This window comes from Hyperoodon ampullatus (assembly GCF_949752795.1).
Source record: "Hyperoodon ampullatus genome assembly, chromosome: 4".
Classification (NCBI taxonomy): Eukaryota; Metazoa; Chordata; class Mammalia; order Artiodactyla; family Ziphiidae; genus Hyperoodon; species Hyperoodon ampullatus.
This window is the reverse complement of record NC_136917.1, coordinates 33,947,255-33,965,408: the sequence shown is the minus strand read 5'-3', so window position 1 is coordinate 33,965,408 and position 18,154 is coordinate 33,947,255. Positions and strand designations below refer to the sequence as shown.

General features: G+C 56.7%; 1 protein-coding gene across 1 annotated transcript in view; it reads right to left on the bottom strand.

The window, feature by feature from the left end:
* RFX1 (regulatory factor X1) overlaps nt 1-17,232 on the bottom strand; it is a gene marked incomplete at its 3' end in the record, with an annotated part of 30,366 nt that extends 13,134 nt beyond the window's left edge. Inside the window, exons 1-6 of the mRNA XM_079702760.1 lie at nt 17,035-17,232; nt 9,877-10,248; nt 2,807-2,916; nt 2,486-2,569; nt 1,456-1,563; nt 407-508 (exon numbers count right to left, since the gene is read on the bottom strand). Of these exons, the coding sequence (XP_079558886.1) occupies nt 407-508; nt 1,456-1,563; nt 2,486-2,569; nt 2,807-2,916; nt 9,877-10,186 (714 nt within the window). The 5' untranslated portion in view covers nt 10,187-10,248; nt 17,035-17,232. The remainder of the gene's footprint in view (nt 1-406; nt 509-1,455; nt 1,564-2,485; nt 2,570-2,806; nt 2,917-9,876; nt 10,249-17,034) is intronic.
* Nucleotides 17,233-18,154: the final 922 nt, after the last annotated feature.

Below are 18,154 nucleotides of genomic sequence, written 5' to 3'. Positions count from 1 at the left end.
GAGGCTGAGGCCTCTCCCTGAGCCCCTTAGGGGCGAGCCAAGACTTGGCCTTGGGGTTTCCTCCAGGCAAATGGGCCCAGAGAGGCCAAGGCTGTTTCTCAAAGCTGTTTCCAGTGCCTGTTCAGTGTTAGGTGCTTTCCACGAGGACGCGCTTCATCCTCACGGCGGCCCCAACCACCCTGCTCCCAGGGCCTCGGGGAGGAGCTGTTATTTAGGTGAGAACGCGGAGTCTGGAGAGAAGCAGAGGTGCTTGCCAAAGGCCTAGGTGGCAGGCTGGGGCTGGACCCCCAGCTGCTTGTCTCTCACAGGCCTTCCCCACTGCAACTCCCACTGACAACTGAAGGAGGATGCAGAGGCCGCCTGGCCAGCACCCTCGCCCCTGCCACTGCCCGCCTTTGCCTGGCACCTCTTGGGTGACGGGGACACTCTGCTGGACGCCGTGGACTTGCAGCTGCTGAGGCACCGTGCCCGTCTTGCTGGAGGAGCTATTGGCCTGCACTGGCGACCGCTGCAATGGAAGGAAACACGGTGTGTGTGTGGAGCAGCCGGGGCCTGACAAAACCCTGCTCGAAAGGGCTGTCCAGAGAGCTATTAGGGGAGGGCAGCAGCCAGAGGGGACGTATCTAACCACCTAAGCTGGTAACCTTCCTTTGCATCCAAATGCCTGGTCCCCACCACAGCCCACAGCCCCAGTCATCCCAGATGCAAGGCTCAGAGTTCAGACCCATCTTCCCCAGCGAAGAGCGCTGGGACTCTAGCCTCAGCTCATGGGCCACTTGCTGCCTCCATCATCAGATGGGCTGCAGCCCTGAAGTGAGAAAGGATAGGTGAGGGCACCCCTACTTTCCAGATGATTTGCTGATGCACAGATGGGAAGGGACGTGTGCAGGGCCACATAGTTGTGAGTGGTGGCACCAGGTGCTGACCCCAGGTGGGCTGGCTGCAGAACCCGATAGCTGTGGGCCGTGCTGTGTCACAGTGGGTATCATTAACTGTTTTACACATTTCTAACTCTGGGCTCAGTAGGCTCTGAGGGCCTGCCCAGAGTCCCCAGGACTGAATGGCTGAGCCAGGGATCTGACCTTGAGCTCTGATTGCTGACACCCATGCTCCCGGCCACCCACGGCTCGCCTGCCTCCACACCCTCACTGGTGTTCAGGGGTCCCTGGATTCCATCCTGTGGTCGGAGGAGGAACCTCTACCCACCCTGTCAAGGGAAGAGGGGCCCACTTTGCCTCCTGGGATGCAGTGCCCTGAGCTGGAGCTTCAAGGCCCATCTCGACCCAGGGGACAAGCTGCCTCCTCCTCCTGGAGCTGGGCTCAGCTCAGAGCCAGCAGGGCTAGGATCTGGTGGCTGAGCCACCCCAGCCAGGGTCAACGAGGACTTGGGAAGAGTGAGTCCTGACTCCTCTGGGGAGAGGGGTGGGGAGGGTGGCCAAAGGGGCCGCCACCTACCTCAGGAGGTGAGTGCACCTGCTGCGGGCCATGCACCGTCAGGGAGACCTGGCCGCTCTTGCCGCCTGGGACTGGGCTCTGCACCACCAGACGCTGTGTGGGGAGAGCCTGGAGCCAGAAGGGAGAAGGACCACAGTTCACTGACAACGGCCTGTGTGTTTTGTTGTTGTTGTTGTTGTTGTTGTTGTTCTTGTTGTTTGCGGTACGCGGGCCTCTCACTGTTGTGGCCTCTCCCGTTGTGGAGCACAGGCTCCGGATGTGCAGGCTCAGCGGCCATGGCTCACGGGCCCAGCCGCTCCGTGGCATGTGGGATCCTCCCAGTCCGGGGCATGAACCCGTGTCCCCTGCATCGGCAGGCGGACTCTCAACCACTGTGCCACCAAGAAGCCCTGCCTGTGTGTTTTTAATGAGCACCTGTGCCGTGCCAGGCGCCGTTCTAGTGCTGCATGCCTGCTAGCTCACAGAATCGCCCTGACAGTCCTGATGCTGCAGTCGCTCTCCCACTTCACAGAGGTTTAGGACAGTGAAAGTACTTGCCCGAGATCCTGGAGCCCATGTGCAGCAGAGCTGGAGTTTGTGTTCAGGGAGCCTGGCTCCACAGGGCACATGAAATGTGCTCTCACCCTTGAAACCTGACAGGACTTTGTCCCGGTCCATGCTGGACGCCGGCACCCGGTGTGTAGCCTTCCAGGTGACAGACCACCATCCAGTCACGCCCCTGTGCTGGCTATGGGTTCTTGGTTCCTAACCGGCTTTGGCTTCTCTGCTTTGGGACACTGGGGCTGGACCCACCAGCCATGTTCCTTACTGTCAATCCTCAGGTCTCTCTGTTAAGATGACTCCTGCAGCTCTTCCTTCCCCAATGGGCCCTGACTGACACAGCCTCACTGGCTGGAGACAACAGGTAGGGCAGCCCCTGGATAGGCCCCATAGCCTCGATGCTGGTGAGGGTAGATAAGAGCAGGCCACAGGGGTGGGTTCTGCACCCTGGGGAGGCTCTGAGGGTGGGGGCTGGATGCGGGGCGCTTACCTGTTGGGGCACTGGGATGTTGGTGAGCTGGAGGGGTGACACGTGGCCCGGCTTGGCCTGCACACTCGTCTGGACCAGCAGCCGCTGCGGGAGAAGCAGGAAGGACCTGAGCCACGCTGGCTTCCCCTGGGAGGCCCGGCCCGGGGCGGGGTTGGGGGGGGGATTTGTTGGGGCAGCAGCAGTGAACAGCTTGATAAGAACAGGTGAGCAGATGGTTCCGGCAGCAGGACCGGGGGAAAGCAAGGTACCCAAGGCCACAGCCTCGCTGCCCCCCTCAGGTGCCCTCTCTACACACCCCTGGGGGAGGGGTGTGTGTCCTACCTGCTGGGTGCCCTGCACCTGCTGCACCACCTGAGTGGGGACTCCAGTCTGGCTGGCCGTGGAGCCCGGGCTGGCCTCTGACACAGTCTCGCTGGCCCTCATGGCACCTTCTGTAGGGAAAGGTCACCAGGTCAGCTCTGCCTGCTGCCACTGCCCTCACCCTGAGCCTGAGCCCGCTGGGATGCGACGATGCAGCCTGAAGCCAGCTCTGGATGGGGCTAGGCTCTCCAAGAATTCTGCCTGGCCCATGGTCAGCCCCAACACTGCCCATTGGGGTGGGCTGGGGGCCCCAAGGGCCTATAATCCCTAACACCCATAAGCAGCCTCCCTCCTCACCCCTACCCTCACTGTCCCGAAGTCAGACCAGAAGCGGTGACTGAGAAGCCATGATGCAGCGGAGGCTCGGAGGGATGGATGCCTCTGCCCAACAGGCAGGACTGTGGACCGTGACTGACCCCGCCCCCCGCCCCCCCACCAGGTCCCACAGCCTTGCAAGGCGTCGGGGCCACCTTCCTTGAAATGACCCCTGGCTTCCCAGGGATGGAAGCTGGTCAGAGAAGTCGCCCCAGAAGGTCTCACGGGCCTGCAGCCAAACACCCCCTCCCTCTCCACCGTCCCTGCTTCCTGATCCTCACTGGGGTGGGGTGGGGGGGCAGAGGGCTTGGAGCTGGGCAGGCGGGTACTCACGCTGACAGGCAGCCAAGAAGAGGCCATCATAGAACATGGTGCCCACCTGCCCCACTGCCCCGTCTGTCCCGGGGAGCCTGCCCGGCACTCCTCGCCCACCTCTTGGGGAACAGCAGGCTGTGCGGGCGGCTTTATACCTGCAACCTTGGGGAGCTAATCCCCCCCACTGGGTGCAGAGTTCCTGGCTGTCCTCTTGGGATAAACACACTTCCCTCCCAGCGGGCAGAGCCTGAGTGGGGCCTTCGCGGGGCTGGGGCCACTCTGTGGGGTCAGGAGGGAGGCTGGTACCCAGAGATGCTATCAGGAAGGCACAGGTCGAGTTTCATGCACATCCCGCTAAGTGATTAACAGGCGAGCTGGCGGGGAGGGAGGGGCGTGGAGCACAAGTGTCGCTGAGAGGCACTGGTTGGGAGACCCTCACCCCAGCTGGGACACAATCCACCCCACCCGCTCTGTGTCGCCTGGTTGCTCCCAGCAGTTTCAGTTGTGGGGTAGGGCTGGGGGCACACATGCGCCTGCCCTTCCTCCAGTGTGCTGCCAGAGGGAGCCAAGGTCCCAGTCCCATCCCCTGGGAGCCCTCTGGTGGGACTGGAGGGCAGTGGGCAAGGAATAATAAGAGTAACTATAGCACTTCCGGTGCCCCAGGCACTGCAGTAGGGTCTTCCTGGGCAGCTGGAAACGGAAAGAACTTTTATTACCTCCGTTTTTAGAGAGGGCAACAGAGACCGGAAGAGAGGAAGTAACTTGTCCGAGGTCGCCCAGCCGGGAACTGGCAGACCAGAACACAGGCTCGTGTCTGTGCCCACATGAATGTCACACCATGTGTGGAACCCAGAGTCAAGGGTCAGGCCCAGGCTGAGGGCCCAAAGGCAGTGGTGTGCAGACTCAGGCATGTGGGTACCGGAGGACAGTGAGCCAGGGGCCTATGGGGACACCACAAGGTCCAGAGTGTCCCTTTGGGGCTCAGCCTCCAAAGTGGGGAGCTGGGCCTCAGCTGCTGTGGGGAGACATGGAGAAGGGCCTGGCCGGGACAGAAAGGTCACCCCAGGTAGAAGCAAGGACCTCAGGGGCCAAGTCTGGGGCAGAGCACACGAATGTATACATGTTGGGTGTGGGGGAGTGGTAGCCAGATGTGGGGCGGACAGTAGAACCGCAGGCCTGCTTGGCCAGCTGCCTCTGCAACCAATTCCAGGGGGCACCGATTCCTATGTTTTGCTGGAATTGTCCCTCGCATCTATTGTACTTAGGCTTCCCTGAATGGTAAAAGAGGAGGCCCTCACTGAGCTGGCCCGCTGGGAGGAACCTGAGAAAGCCCCAAGTCACGTGAGGGGCCCGGCACACCTGGGTGTCCATGAGGCACAGGAAGCCAGGCACAGCCCAAGGGATAGTGCCTGACAGAGGAGGCCCGTGGCAGGTTTAGCCTGGCTCAGGGTGGGCAGCGAATGGGGGGCTGGCCCCAGCCACCTCCTAGGCCCCGGTGCTCTGATGAAAATGCCAAGGCTGATCCTTAAGCGGGACCCTGAGCAGTTGGAGGCCGGGGGACTTGCTGAGATCAAGCATCTGCCTGGGACAGGAAAGCCCTGGGAACCAGTGTTGCCCATCTCCTGCCTCTGGGGTAGCCCTAAAGGCCGGAATCCCCAGCTTTGCCAGGCCAGGAGGGCATGCTGGGCAGGTGAGGTTCCAGAGTCTACTCTTTGGACAAGGGGCTTCCTATGTGTGAGCCCCTGTCTGCCTGTAGCAAGGGCAGGCTCCCTACCATTGTGTCTAGCCCTGGCTGTGTGTGTGTGTGCACGTGTGTGTGCGTGTGTGTGCATGCGCGCGTAGGGGGTCACTGAGTCTGCAAGCATCTGCATCTGTCTGCAAACTCCATTCTGGGCATGTGCACCAGACCAGAGAGGGCCCCGCTGTCTCAAGTCTCCAGTCAGGAAGCAGCAGCTGATTTCCTGTCCCTCAATCTGATGAGTGTCTCTTCCTCCCTGGGCCTTGCACTTCCTCACTGAGACCTACTCATGCCTCAAATGTCGCGAGCTACTTGGGGGAAGACGGAGGGAAACCTGAGAGGCTCGACTCCAAGCTGGGACCCAGTTCACCACGGACAATAGATGGGGCAGTCATGGCCCTCTCCCTCCTGATCCTTTGCTCCCATCCTGCCGATGATTTCAGTCAAAGGTTCTTTGGGGGGCCTGTGGACTCCTGCTGCCCCCAGCGTCCTGAGTCCCTTGTCTGCCCTGACCTCGGTTTCCCCATCTGCTTGGGGACACTGACAAACACCCTCCATGTCCCTCTCCTGGACACAAGTCTTGTTGGACTCCCAAGGACTCCAAGTCAGAAGCAGGGAAGAGAGGCTCCAGCCTCTTCAGCCCAGCCCTATCCCCTTCCACAGGCTCACTTTCACTTTCCTAGGGACAGCTGGCAGGACCCAAAATGCCCTCCTTCCACCTGGGTTTTGGGTGGGAGTCCGGTTCCCTCTGAGGACAGGGATTTATGGATCTAGAGAATTGTTCCTAAGCCGGGAAATTTGAGCTTCCTTCCCATCACCTCCAAAGTCACCTTAGGGCAGAGCTTGCAAGGATCGGGTTAGTTGAGCTGCTTCTGGTGCTGCTCCTGGCTGGCTTCCAGTCTAGGCTCCAGGTCTGGGTCCAGGGCCCCTCCCTGCCTCCTCCCTGCCACTCCCTGGGTCCCTGCTCAGCTCAGATTGCTTCTGGCTCTGGAGGAACCCCAGGCACCTTGCTGCAGCCTTTGCTGGTGTCAGTTACACACCTCCACCCCTAGGACTGGCTCACATGGCCCAAAGGCCACCCTTAGTTAAAAGGGACACTAAAACTGGGAGAGGGTTATGGAGGAACCCTAGGAAATCACAGCAAGGGGGATGGGGGAGGGGTGAACGGAGCAGCACAAGTTCAGTGACAGGGCGCAACCCAACCTCCTCTTAGAACAAATCAAGGAAGCATTGCCCAGTAAGCCTTCCGGGGACAGGCTTGCTCCTGGCAGAACTGGGAGCAGAAGGGAAATGAAATTCCCCAGGACCACTGTGAAAGACAATTAAGCCACTGCCTGACCAAAGAAGGGAGGCTAAGATTCACGCCAACAGCCATTCACGCCAACACTGCAACCCGCCCACACTGAGTGCCCCACAGCAAGATGGGGGAACCAGGGGAGGAGGGAAACAAAGGCTTTGACCTGTAAGCACCAGGGACTCCCTGGGGAGAGCGCTAGGAGGAGCTGAAGACAAGGGGAAGAGAGGAGGTAGGCTGGGACTTGGGGTGTTCTGGGGTCTGGAGATGTGCATCCATTCCAGACCCTTGTTCTGGGGACCCTGGACACCTGAAGCAGCAAAAGCCAGCACTCAGGAGGTTCAGGGCCAATAAGATACCCTGTAGGCTACAAAAAGTCCTCCAGCAGTGACAAACATGCCCTCCTACCTGCTCTTGGCTGCCCAGGGGCTGATGGGGTATGAGGGCTGAGCTGGGTCAGGCCAGCATTCACGAGGGATGAACCACCAGAAGGTCTGGGATGGGAGTGCTCCCGGCAGAGGGCAACGTGAGTGCAAAGGCCCAGAGACGAACTAAGCCCAGAAGGTTTGAGGAGCCACAGGAAGACCAGTGGGGCTGAAGCAGGTGTGCTAGGGGGCAGGTTAGTACCAGGTAGGGCTGGGTGGCCAGCAGGCCTTGAAGGCCAGAGTCAGGAGGTTGGACATTTGTCAGCAGGGGCACAGGGAGTGTGGAGCTTTTTAAGCCCCTTCCTGTGAGCCACAGGGGGCCAGATCTCCTAGGGCCAAGGAAGGCCAGGCCAAGGTTTCTCAGAGAGTGCCCCCAGGGCCACCTGCCTTGGAATAATCTGGGTTGAGCTGGGACATGATGGAACCTAATCAACAGCTGGCAAGAGGCTCCCTCTGGTTGCTGTGGGGGGAGGACTGTGAAGGGTATGAGCAGAGGCTGGACCAGGGTAGGGGGCCGTGGAGGTGGGAGAGGTGGTGGGTTCTGGCTGCATTTAGGAGGTGGAGCCAAGAGATCTTGCTTGCTCAAGGGTGGGTAAGACAGGGGACTTCCTTGGCGGTCCAGTGGTTAAGACCCTGTGCTCCCACTTCAGGGGCAAGGTTTCGATCCCTGGTCAGGGAACTAAGATCCGACGTGCCACACGGTACGGCCAGAAAAAAAAAAAAGGATGGGTAAGACAGGAATCAAGGTTGACCCAGACCTGGGGTCTGGGACAAGGACAAGGAAGTCTCAATGGAGGCCAGATTTGAAGAAGGAAAAAAATCCAGACTTCTATTTGGCCATGCTGGTTTGAAAGGGCCCTTTGATGGCTCACAGGTAGCTAGGGCTCAGGGCTGAGGCCCAGGATGCAGACCTCAATGTAGCACTGTCAGCATAAGAGGTGGCATCGCAAGCTGAGACACCGGACAAGGCCACCATGAAGGGAGACTTACGGGAGCAGAGAGGAAGCCTCAGGCCTGATGAGGTCATTGCTGACAAAGTCAGGAAGATGAGGAGGAAGGAGGGAGGTGGGCAGATACCAGGGCAGGAGGGCACCTCTGGGAGGAGGGGGACCAGTGTGTCAGGCGCTGCCCAGAGGCCAAGGAAGAGAAGAACAGAGAGCGACCAGTGGATCGACAAGATAGGGGCCATGGGTGACCCTGACTAGGACTATGGCGAGGGAAGGTGCAAGTGGCTGAGGTGAGGGAGAAGAGACTAAGGAAGGGAGCATGAATCCTTTGAGGAATTCTAACTTAAAAGGAAGAGAATCGGGCAGCAGCTGAAGTGGGTGCAGGGCCTGGGGGGGCCCGGTTAAAATGGGAGCTGTTGCATCTTTTCAAGCAGGTGGAAAAGATCAGCAAGAGAGGGACCAAGCGAAGAGGCCGGGATGGCAGAAGCAAGTCTTGGAGGGGGCAGCCTGGAACAGGCAGGGCACCGATTCACCCTTCCAGAAGCCAGAAAGCAGAGCTGGTGGGTGCAGATGGACCCTGGGTGCTGGGAGGCTGGCTGGGTGGGAGAAGGGGTCCTTCTTGTCATGTGATAATACCTTGTCCCCAGTGAGGTCAGTAGCAGGGTCAGGGGTCAAAAGCACAGAGTGAGAGGGAGGTGACAGAGGTGAGAGATGCGGGAGTGGGTTCCTTGGAGAGTGATGGGTATGCTGGCTAGGAAATGTAGCAGGATCCCTGTGCAGCACCGAGAACACCCTGGAGATCTGTGGCCCGGTGACCCTGGCCACGTCCTTGGCCTGGCCTCACTCTGCACCCAGCTGACTCTCGCGTGCCATCCCTCCACACCAGTCTGTGTGTTAAAGAGTCACTGTCCTGAGCCCCTGCGTGCCCCGCCCCCTGGCCCTCCCTGGGGACCCCGACACAGCCAGGAGCCTCCAGGATGCTGCCGGGGCCCAGCTGCTTCTGTCCTGGTCCTATGGGGCCATGTCAACTGCCCCAAATCTTGACTCTTTATTGTCCTATGGTCCTAAATGCAGTCTTGACCTGCTCCTTCCGCTGCCTCCCAGGATGCCCTTAGGATCCCCACCACTTCCTTTTCCACTCTGGGAGGACCAGGGCCAGCCTCAACATGAGGTTTCGCTGCATCCTCCCCTCTACACAGAGCACATCAGAAACCACTAATGACGCCGAGCCCTGTTCGGAGCTCCACATTCTCCCTTAGGGGAGAGACTGCCTGTCGTGACCCTGTGCTCCCACTTCCCTCTGCTCAGCCCACCCCCATTCTAGAATAACCGGGCACGGGGAAGATGCTCTAGGCAGGAACCATGGGTGCCATGACCCAAGCTTCCTAGTCATTTGCTCCACAGCCTCAAGGGGCGGCCACAGTGACAAACAGGAGCCCTTGGCCGCATCACATGCTCACAAACTCGCTCAGCCAAGAGCCCCGCTTGGCCTGAGTCTTGCCAAAAATGAAATGGGAGGGGAGGGGAAGTGGTCCCTCCAGGCCTCCCAGCGGACCTCCCTGAACTGCCACAGGGAGCACCTCACACGCAGCCCCTGAGCGCTCGAAGCTGTTATGATCCCTTTATGGATGATGGCTGTGTGCTCACCCTCCATCTCCAGCAGGCGTTTGCAAATTAACTCCACTGCCCAATCCTTTCTTCAAGTGACACCTTACTTGAGGATAGAGACAGAAACAGCTCTAAGAGCTGCCCCGGTGGGGAGGAGTTTGGGGGCACAGAGGCCTCCCTGCTTGGTCTGACTACTCCTTCCCCAGAGGTGCCCTCCACATCCCACCTGGGAACCCCAGAGAGTTTAAAAGCTGCCCTCCTGGTAACAGGCATAATAAGTGACAATGAGAGGGCGCCAGGGTGCCCCCACATCCAGGATGCTAGGCTCCCCAAAACTCCCTTTGGGGTTGTTCACTGAGTGCCCTGGCTCTGAGCACGTGTCCACTTACCGGAGACGGTGACCACGATGTACTGCTGGGACGCCGGGGATGGGGCGGGTGTGCCAGCCGGCTGCGAGGGCGTGGGGGTGGCCGGGAGCTCCGTCACGTACTGCTTCTGGCTGCCCGGTGGCTGTGCCTGAGGCTGCGGACTCTGCAGCTCGGTGACATACTGGGGCTGGGGGGTGGCAGTGGTGGCGGGGGGCTGGGGGGGCTGGGGTGCTGCTGAGGGGGGTGGTGGCGGTGGCTGGGGCTGGGCCTGTGGCGGCTGGGATGGTTGCGGGGCTGCCTGTAGCTCAGTAACGTACGCCTGTGTTGCCATGCCAACAGTGGGGAAAATGATAATAAATAAGGCTTTTCTTTCTTTCTTTTTTTTTTTTTTTGCTTGCTTGGGAAGAAAGGTGGGGCAGGGCGGGGGAGAAGAGGAGGAAGAAAAAAGAAGGAAAAACAAGAATTAATCTACAGGCAGAGGAAACCAGGGACAGCTCCTGGCTCCCTAGAGACACATTTGAGTTCATCAGTAACTTAATTAAATCCCGAGGCTGGTGGCAAGATATAACGAATCCATCACTGCAGGGCAACTGAGTATGGACCGGAGCTGGTCTGCACCTCTTCCACTCCTCCCTGCACAGGTTTCTTGCCTTCTTCCTTCCTAGGCCCCAGCGCCTGGGGGACCCCTGTGCTGGGAGAGCTCCAGCTCTCACCCCAAAACAAATAATACAGTTCTCCTGCAGGCTCCTGCAGGCTGGGCACTGGTGCTGAGTGCTTTCTTTACATTACTTAATTTTAATTTTAATTTTTTTTTTTTTTGGCCGCACCACGTGGCATATGGGATCTTAGTACCCTGACCAGGGGTTGAAACTGTGCCCCCTGTAGTGGAAGCGTGGAGTCTTAACCACTGGACTGCCATGCCAGGGAAGTACCTACATGACTTTTTTTTTTTTTTTAAGCTTGTGGTTTTCTTTTTTTTAATTAATTAATTTATTTATTTTTGGCTGCATTGGGTCTTTGTTGCTGCACACGGGCTTTCTCTAGTTGCGGCGAGCAGTGCCCGGGCTTCTCATTGCGGTGGAGCATGGGCTCTAGGCGCGCTGGCTTCATTAGTTGCAGCACGCGGGCTCAGTACTCATGGTGCACAGGCTTAGTTGCTCTGCGGCATGTGGGATCTTCCTGGACTAGGGCTCGAACATGTGTCCCCTGCACTGGCAGGCAGATTCTTTTTTTTTTTTTTTTTTTTTTTGCTGTATGCGGGCCTCTCACTGTTGTGGCCTCTCCTGTTGCGGTGCACAGGCTCCAGATGCGCAGGCTCAGCAGCCATGGCTCACGGGCCCAGCCGCTCCGCGGTATGTGGGATCCTCCCGGACCGGGGCATGAACCCGTGTTCCCTGCATCAGCAGGCGGACTCTCAACCACTGTGCCACCAGGGAAGCCTGGCAGGCAGATTCTTAACCACTGCACCACCAGGGAAGTCCCCCTACATTACTTAATTTAAAACTTTGCAACAATCTCATCTGAATTTGGGCTCCTTCTGCCCGAGGAGGAGCTGAGGCTCAGAGAGGTTGAGATTGCCCCAGGCCACACAGCAGGGAAGTGGCAAGACTGAGTCTGAACCCTGGGCATTCTAAGCACTTGACTAGTTGGATAATTGCCAGAAAGGAAAGTCATGGGGAAAGCTATCTCCCAGCCAACCTGTGCCAGTTCCCTAATTGCCTGCCATCTGGGCTTGGATTCTTGGCTGAGTATCATTCCCAGTGGGGTGCCAGACACAGGGAAGCTGTTTGAGTCCAAAAAGCCTCCTGAGCTGCTTGCTGCCACAGAAGTGAGGGCAGTTATGGGTGGTGACACCAGATGTGAGCTCCTCAAGGAAAGTGGCCTTCTAGGACCAGGGGCAGCTGGGCTGGGAACAGGTCCTGGCCACAGAGCAGGCCCAGCAGCCGCCGCTGACCTCAGAATGGGGCCCACCTGACCAGGCAGAGGCAGCTTTTGTGGCTACTAAAAGGTTGTGGTCCCTCTCCCAGGAGCTGGGTGAGGCACATGGTCTCTCTTGCCAAGGGGGAATGGGCCCTGGTTCAGGTCCAGGGGAGCTGTTCTGGGCTTTCCCACTGGGCAGGATGGAAGGGTGGCCTGCCAGGGGCTCAGGCAGCAGGGGAGCTTGCCCACCGGGAGAGGGAAGAGGCTACTGCCTGCCATGCACACAGAGAAGACATCTTCCCCCAGCCCCTGCCCTTCCCAAACTCTTTTCTGCCAGCATTAGAGAGGCCCACCTCCTCAGGTCTCATACTACTGGGTCCAAACTCTGGCCCAGATCAGGTGCTCAAGTCACTGCAGCTGATCAGCACCTGTCTGCCCAGTATCAGACCCACCTCCACATGAACCCTGGCCTGTCTCTTAATTCATAAACATGTAACTGACTTTCCTCTGGGCCTCAGTTTTCCCATCCGTCACCTGGGGATGATGAGAACACCTGATTCATAAGGCTGTTGTAAAGATCCAATGTGATCAGCCCAGCACCCAATAAGCACTGAGAAATGGAAGTTGCTATTATTATTATTCATTCAACAAACATCCATGCCAGTTGGGGCTGGAAGGGGGAGAGAGACACAATCCTCAAGCTCTTGGAAAGAGGTGCCAAGGGGGACTCTGACTCTGGTGTTCATCAGCCTCACCTGGGGAGTTAGTTAAATGCAGGTTCCTAGGCTCCACTGCCAGAGTCTGGGATGACCCTGGAGTCTACTATTTGAGCTAGTCCCCTGGATGATTCAGAGGCAGGTGGTTCTGGGGGCACTGAGAAACCCTGGCCTGGACTTTCCCAGCCCTAGGAGAGCTGGCCCCTAGGGGCCCCTCCCACCACAAAAGGGCTTTAAAAGCTCCACACTTACTGGTGCTTTCTCCTCCTCGAGGTGCCAACCCTGCAGGCCTCCTCCCTTCCCCTCAGGGGCAGGGGGAGGTGGCGATGAGACAACTAAAAGGCTGAGCTCAAAAAGGGGAAGAGGAGATGGATAAAACAGTTAAACCAACTTCTCTGTTGGAGACCTTCTCAGCACTGTCATTGTTAGTCTCCAGGAAGAATGATACAGAATGACATATTTCCCATAATTATTGCACCCTTTTTTTTGCCATTTGTGGAAGACTAGGTTAAGCAGAGTTCTGTAGGGTGTTCCCTAGAGAGGAATAAGTCACAAATATTTATACAGGATGAGGCATTCCCCCGTCTATCTGAGCATGACTCAGCAAATCTGTCCCTTAGCAACGAAACTGCCAAAAAAAAAAAAAAAAGCACCAATGGCTGCACCTATCTTCAAAGCCAACACCTGCTTTTGGAGCATGTTTGAATCAATTCTTTAGGTCAGGGGCTGGCAAATTTCTGTGCAGTCAACACTTTTGGCTTTGAAGGCAGACAGCCTATTGCAATGACTCAACTTTGCCACTGGAGTGTTAAAGTAGCCATGGACAATATGTAAACAAGCAAGTGTGGCTGTGTGCCAATAAAGTTTATTTCTAGATACTTAGATTTGAATTTTCATAATTTTCACATATCATGATATATTAATCATGCCACAAAATATCATTCTTAAAAATGTAAAAATCAGTCTTAGCTCACAGGCCATATAAAACAGGTGAAGGCTGTAGTTTGCCAACTGTTTTAGATGCCAGATACTTAATTGAATGGTTTACATCTTGGACAAGGCCCTCCCAAGGAAATGGAAAGAAAACCTCACTTCCCTCACTTGTAGACTGGCTTCAAAAATGAACTTTTTGGGGAATGGGGAAATTAAATATAATAATGTGTGTTTCCTTCATCCTCTATATCCAGTTTTTTTTGGTTTTTTTGTTTTTTGTTTTGGCTACACCACGTAGCTTGTAGGATCTTAGTTCCCCAACCAGGGGTTAAACCCAGGCCCCAGTAGTGAAAGCACGGAGTCCTCACCACTAGGCTGCCAGGGAATTCCCTAGCCACTTAGTTTTTAAGACTTGTCAATAATTCCTCCAAAATAGATCCTAAGGCTGGGCATTTCCCTCCATCTTTATCAATACCATGCTAGTCTGGGCCATCATCATCTCTTGCCTGGACCCTCTCATCACTGGCTCCTGGCTTTACTCTTGCCTGTATAGTCTATAAGATCCTTTGAAAACACAAACCCTATCGTGTCACTTCTCTATTGAGAAGGCTCTAAGGCTCCCCATCACAGAGAATAAAATCCAGAGCCCTCCCCATGACCCATAGGGCCCTGTGGGATCTGGCCCTTTCCCCTTTCTCATTCTGAATGTTCTAGCCACAATGTGGCTTCCCAAATGCTCCAGGCCTCCTCCTGCCTCAGGACCTTTGCACCAGCTCTTCCATCTACTGGCATGCTCTCCTCACCTCCACCTGCTGGCTCCTTATCACTCATGTCCTAGCTCATATGCCACCTTCTCAGGTCTCAAGTAACCCCCTTCCAAGCCCTCTGGAGTACATACTCCTGTTTTATTTTTTTTCCTGGCCCTGTATCCTGTTTATTTTCCTCTTCCCTCCACGACAAGAAAGGTAAACTTTCCCCAGGGGTGGAGATGTGACCTGCCTTGCCCATGACTCTATCCCCAGCTACTAAAACACTGACAAGCACACAGCTGGGGCTCAACTTTTACTGTCAAATAAGTGTCCACAATGCTGGGAACACACCGCTAGTGACTGTCAAAAGCCGGTTCAAATCTACAGACTGGTAAGACCTTGTGAAAAAGTTACTGCCTCCTGCCAGCAGCAAGCTTGTGCTACAGGGGCAGGTGATGCCTCCTGGTCCAGAACAGGCCCCTTAGGCCAGGAAGACTATGCGCTGTGAGATTGCTATCTGGAGGCCGTGTCCCTAGTAGGTGGTGATGGGGAGGGGGTGGATCCTGCCTAGCCTAACCCCTGTCTTCAGCCCCAAAATGCTGGGGCGTGTGGCAGGAAGGGCAGGGAGAGACCCTTAGCTCCAGAGACACCCTTCCCAGGTCCCCACCTTTCCCATGACACCCACAGCCCCAGCTCATCCAGCTGCCTCCCGGAAGGTTGAGTCTGAGCCTGGGCGCAGGGAAAAAATTTCTTTCTGGCTACACTCCTAAAGCTGGAGAAGGGCCTTAGGAGAGTGACACTTTCCCACTAGAAACTAGAGTCCTAGCACTCAGCTTCCCGGGATCCCAGTCATCGGCCCACACAGCAAGTGAGTCAAGCCTTAAAGCCACTAGGCTGTCACCCGATTCAAAATGATAAAAATAAATGCGAATGGTATAATTCCAAAGGCTGAGCAGGAAGCAACAACCATCATAATAACAGTAGCAGCCAACACAGTTTGAGCAATTACTATGTATTTGATGCTCAGCATGTATTCTTTTATGGGATCCACAGCACAGTAATATGAGATTAAAATCATTACCAGTGATCACTGTCCCTAGTTTAGATGGGAGGAAACTAAGGTCCAGAGAAGTTAAGTTACTTGCCCAGGAGCATACAGCTAGAAAGCAGTTGATTGTTTCAAGGACAAGTGACCAAAGCCAGTGTTCCCTTCAGGAGTCTAATAACCCCTCTGGGCTTGGGCCTTTCAAATGCATAAGATATAAGAAGGGGGAGGGGCAGTTAACAAGACTAGATCACTTTCTGCTCAGAGCTCGCCTTTCTAACAGGTGCCGATGACCTGGCAACTTGGTTATTTCTAGATTTTAGAAATATTTCCCAGATCAGGTTATTTCCTGACCTAGGAGAAGTCCCTGGAGAAGTGACACTCCTAAGCCTTATCTCAAATTCTTGAGGGAAAGCTGTGGGAGAACCTGAAACTTTCCTTCTCCCTGAAGTTTACTGATTGATTTTAAAAGAAAACGGCTGCAGCATGCACTCGGCTCTGCTGATGTCAAGCTCCAAAGCAAGACGGAGAATAAGCACAGTGGACTTGGCCCAGCTGCTATTTAAAAAAAAAAAAAAAAAATTCTTCCCCAAGCTGGCAGATCTTGTCTCCCGGCAAAGCAGTCACTCAGATTCTCCTCTAACAAATGTGGAACACTTCCCCTTCCCTCTGACCTCGGTGTCCCGGCTCCCTGCCCACGTGGCTCTGGAAGCTGGTACCTCCTCAGTGACATGTGACCCAGTTGACACCAACTTGACTGACACAAAAACATGTGTCTAGCCAAGAGAAGCAGCGTCAGAAACTTCCTCAGGCGCCCTTTACTCCATCATTTACTTCCTTCCCCAAAGGAAGACCAGAATGGGCAGAACAGCTAGGAATGGTCCCATCTCCGGGAACAAGCACCCTGCCCAGGAACAAGACGAGATCTTAGATCTTAGAGCTGCCCACATAGAACCAATCAAGTTTCTGTCCTTCTAACTCAGTCACCCAAGATCACTCCTCTCTGCCATGGGCTTCGCTTTCTGCGAACCAGATCGTCCAGACTAAAGCCATACCCCTATCCCACAGCTTCATGAAATTGTCTACCTTCACCTCTTCTCAGAGAGAAGACAGATTTAGGAGCGAACAGCAATGTTGAAATCAAGACTAACAGTTAATCTGTAAAAAAAAATTCAGAAAAAGTAGATAGGAGTAAAAAGTTCAAGAATGAGCCCTAGAGAAATTCCTAGGAATTAGGAGTCCCTGAAATGCAAAAAAGAGGCGGTGGCAGTGATTCTCCCCACTTTACAGGATAGAAAACTGAGGCCTCACATGTGGTACACACTTGAGTCCTGGTAGGTTCTAAAGTGACAAGGCACAGGTTCCATCGCTTAGGCGAGCAGGAATGCCTAGGGGGCAGCTGCCCCACCCGGTTCCCGGGGCACCGGCCGGTCCCGCCCACACCTTATGACCTGGTCCCGCCCACCCACTTCGGTCCCGCCTCGCCCCTCCCTCGTTCCCATTGGCCCAGCCCTCCCAGTCCCGCCCCCTTGCACCTCCCGACATATAAAAGCCCCCCGCCCCGGCTGGCCGGCCTACCTCCACTCGCCGTCTGCCTGCGAGCGCCCGCCCCTCGCGGGGGCCGGGCTGCGGGGCCCGGGGGCGGGTGGTGTAGCCCCGGCCGGGCCCCAGCCCCCTCCCCCACGGCCCCGACAGTCGCCGCCGCCATTTTGACCGCCCGCCCCTTCCCCCAAGATTATGATTACAGAGACACCCGCCGCCCGGGCCTCGCTGTCCTCCCCGGCCCGGACCGCCACCCTGGGGCTGCACGGGTTACCTCGGCTTCTCCCTACTTCTGTCCGCGGAAGGGCTTTCCACAGGTCTCGGAGGCGATGTTGGGAGGGGGACAGAACGTGCCGGGGTCCCCGGGCCGGGCCGGGGGGGTGGGGGTGGGGGTCGGCCGGTCGGTTGTTGTTGTTGACTCGCGTTGCCGGGTTGCTTGGTCGCCACGACTACCGTGGCTATGGCGCCTCCGTTTCCCTCACCGGGGCAACTGTTGCTACCCACCCTACTTACGTCACGCGCCGGGGGCGGGGTCCAGGGTGATTGGCGGCACTGGGAAAAGTGATTGGATGGCGCCAGGCCCTACCGCTAAGCTATTGGCTCCAAGGCACATCTTTCAACATCCTCTCGACTTCCCGGCGCTCTGATTCATTGGTATGAATGTCCATCAAGGGAAACTAAGCCCTCAAAGGCAGAGGAGCCCGTCACTCCCTCAAGGAAGCTGCGGGCTAAGAATAAAGGGGTGGGGCCTGTAAGGTCGGGACTGTTGTGCGGCCGTAAAACTTGCCTTTTGGTTCGACTAAAGGGACGTCAATCTAGCCCAAAGGTTTGCCGCCCTCTCTCGCTGGAAGCTGCGCTCATGCGCAGCACGCAAGGCCAGATGGGAGTGGTAGTCAGTTTCTGCGTACTTCAAACGCCTTACCAAATACGAAGTGCGTGAAAGGAATGATCTCTTCCTTCAGACTTCTCCCTTCCCCTATGGGCCAGTTCTTGGCCTTGCGCGCTGACGTCACGGGAGGAATGCGGTGACGCTACGCTTCTTGTCTGTGACGTTGGCGGCGGAGGCCGGTCTCGGGGTTCGATGACGTCACCGGGCGCTCTTTCCCTCCCCCATCACCCTACGGTGGTAGGATGAACGTGGGGGGCCGAGGCGGGGTTCGATCCCAGGGGCGCGACACCCCCGCCACCATTTCCGCCTAAACCCATCCCGCTCTCTCCCGCCTCCCCGCCCCATTGGACCCAGAAAGGTCACCGCTGCCGGGGCTACGGCGGCTGTCTCGGCCCTGCAGGAGGCGCGGGCCGACCTGGGAAAGGTCTCCCGCAGGCGGGGGAGACTTAATTAGCTGCTTCTACCGCGGACGATAAGCAAAGGTCAGCGTCCAGCCCCTGCCGGG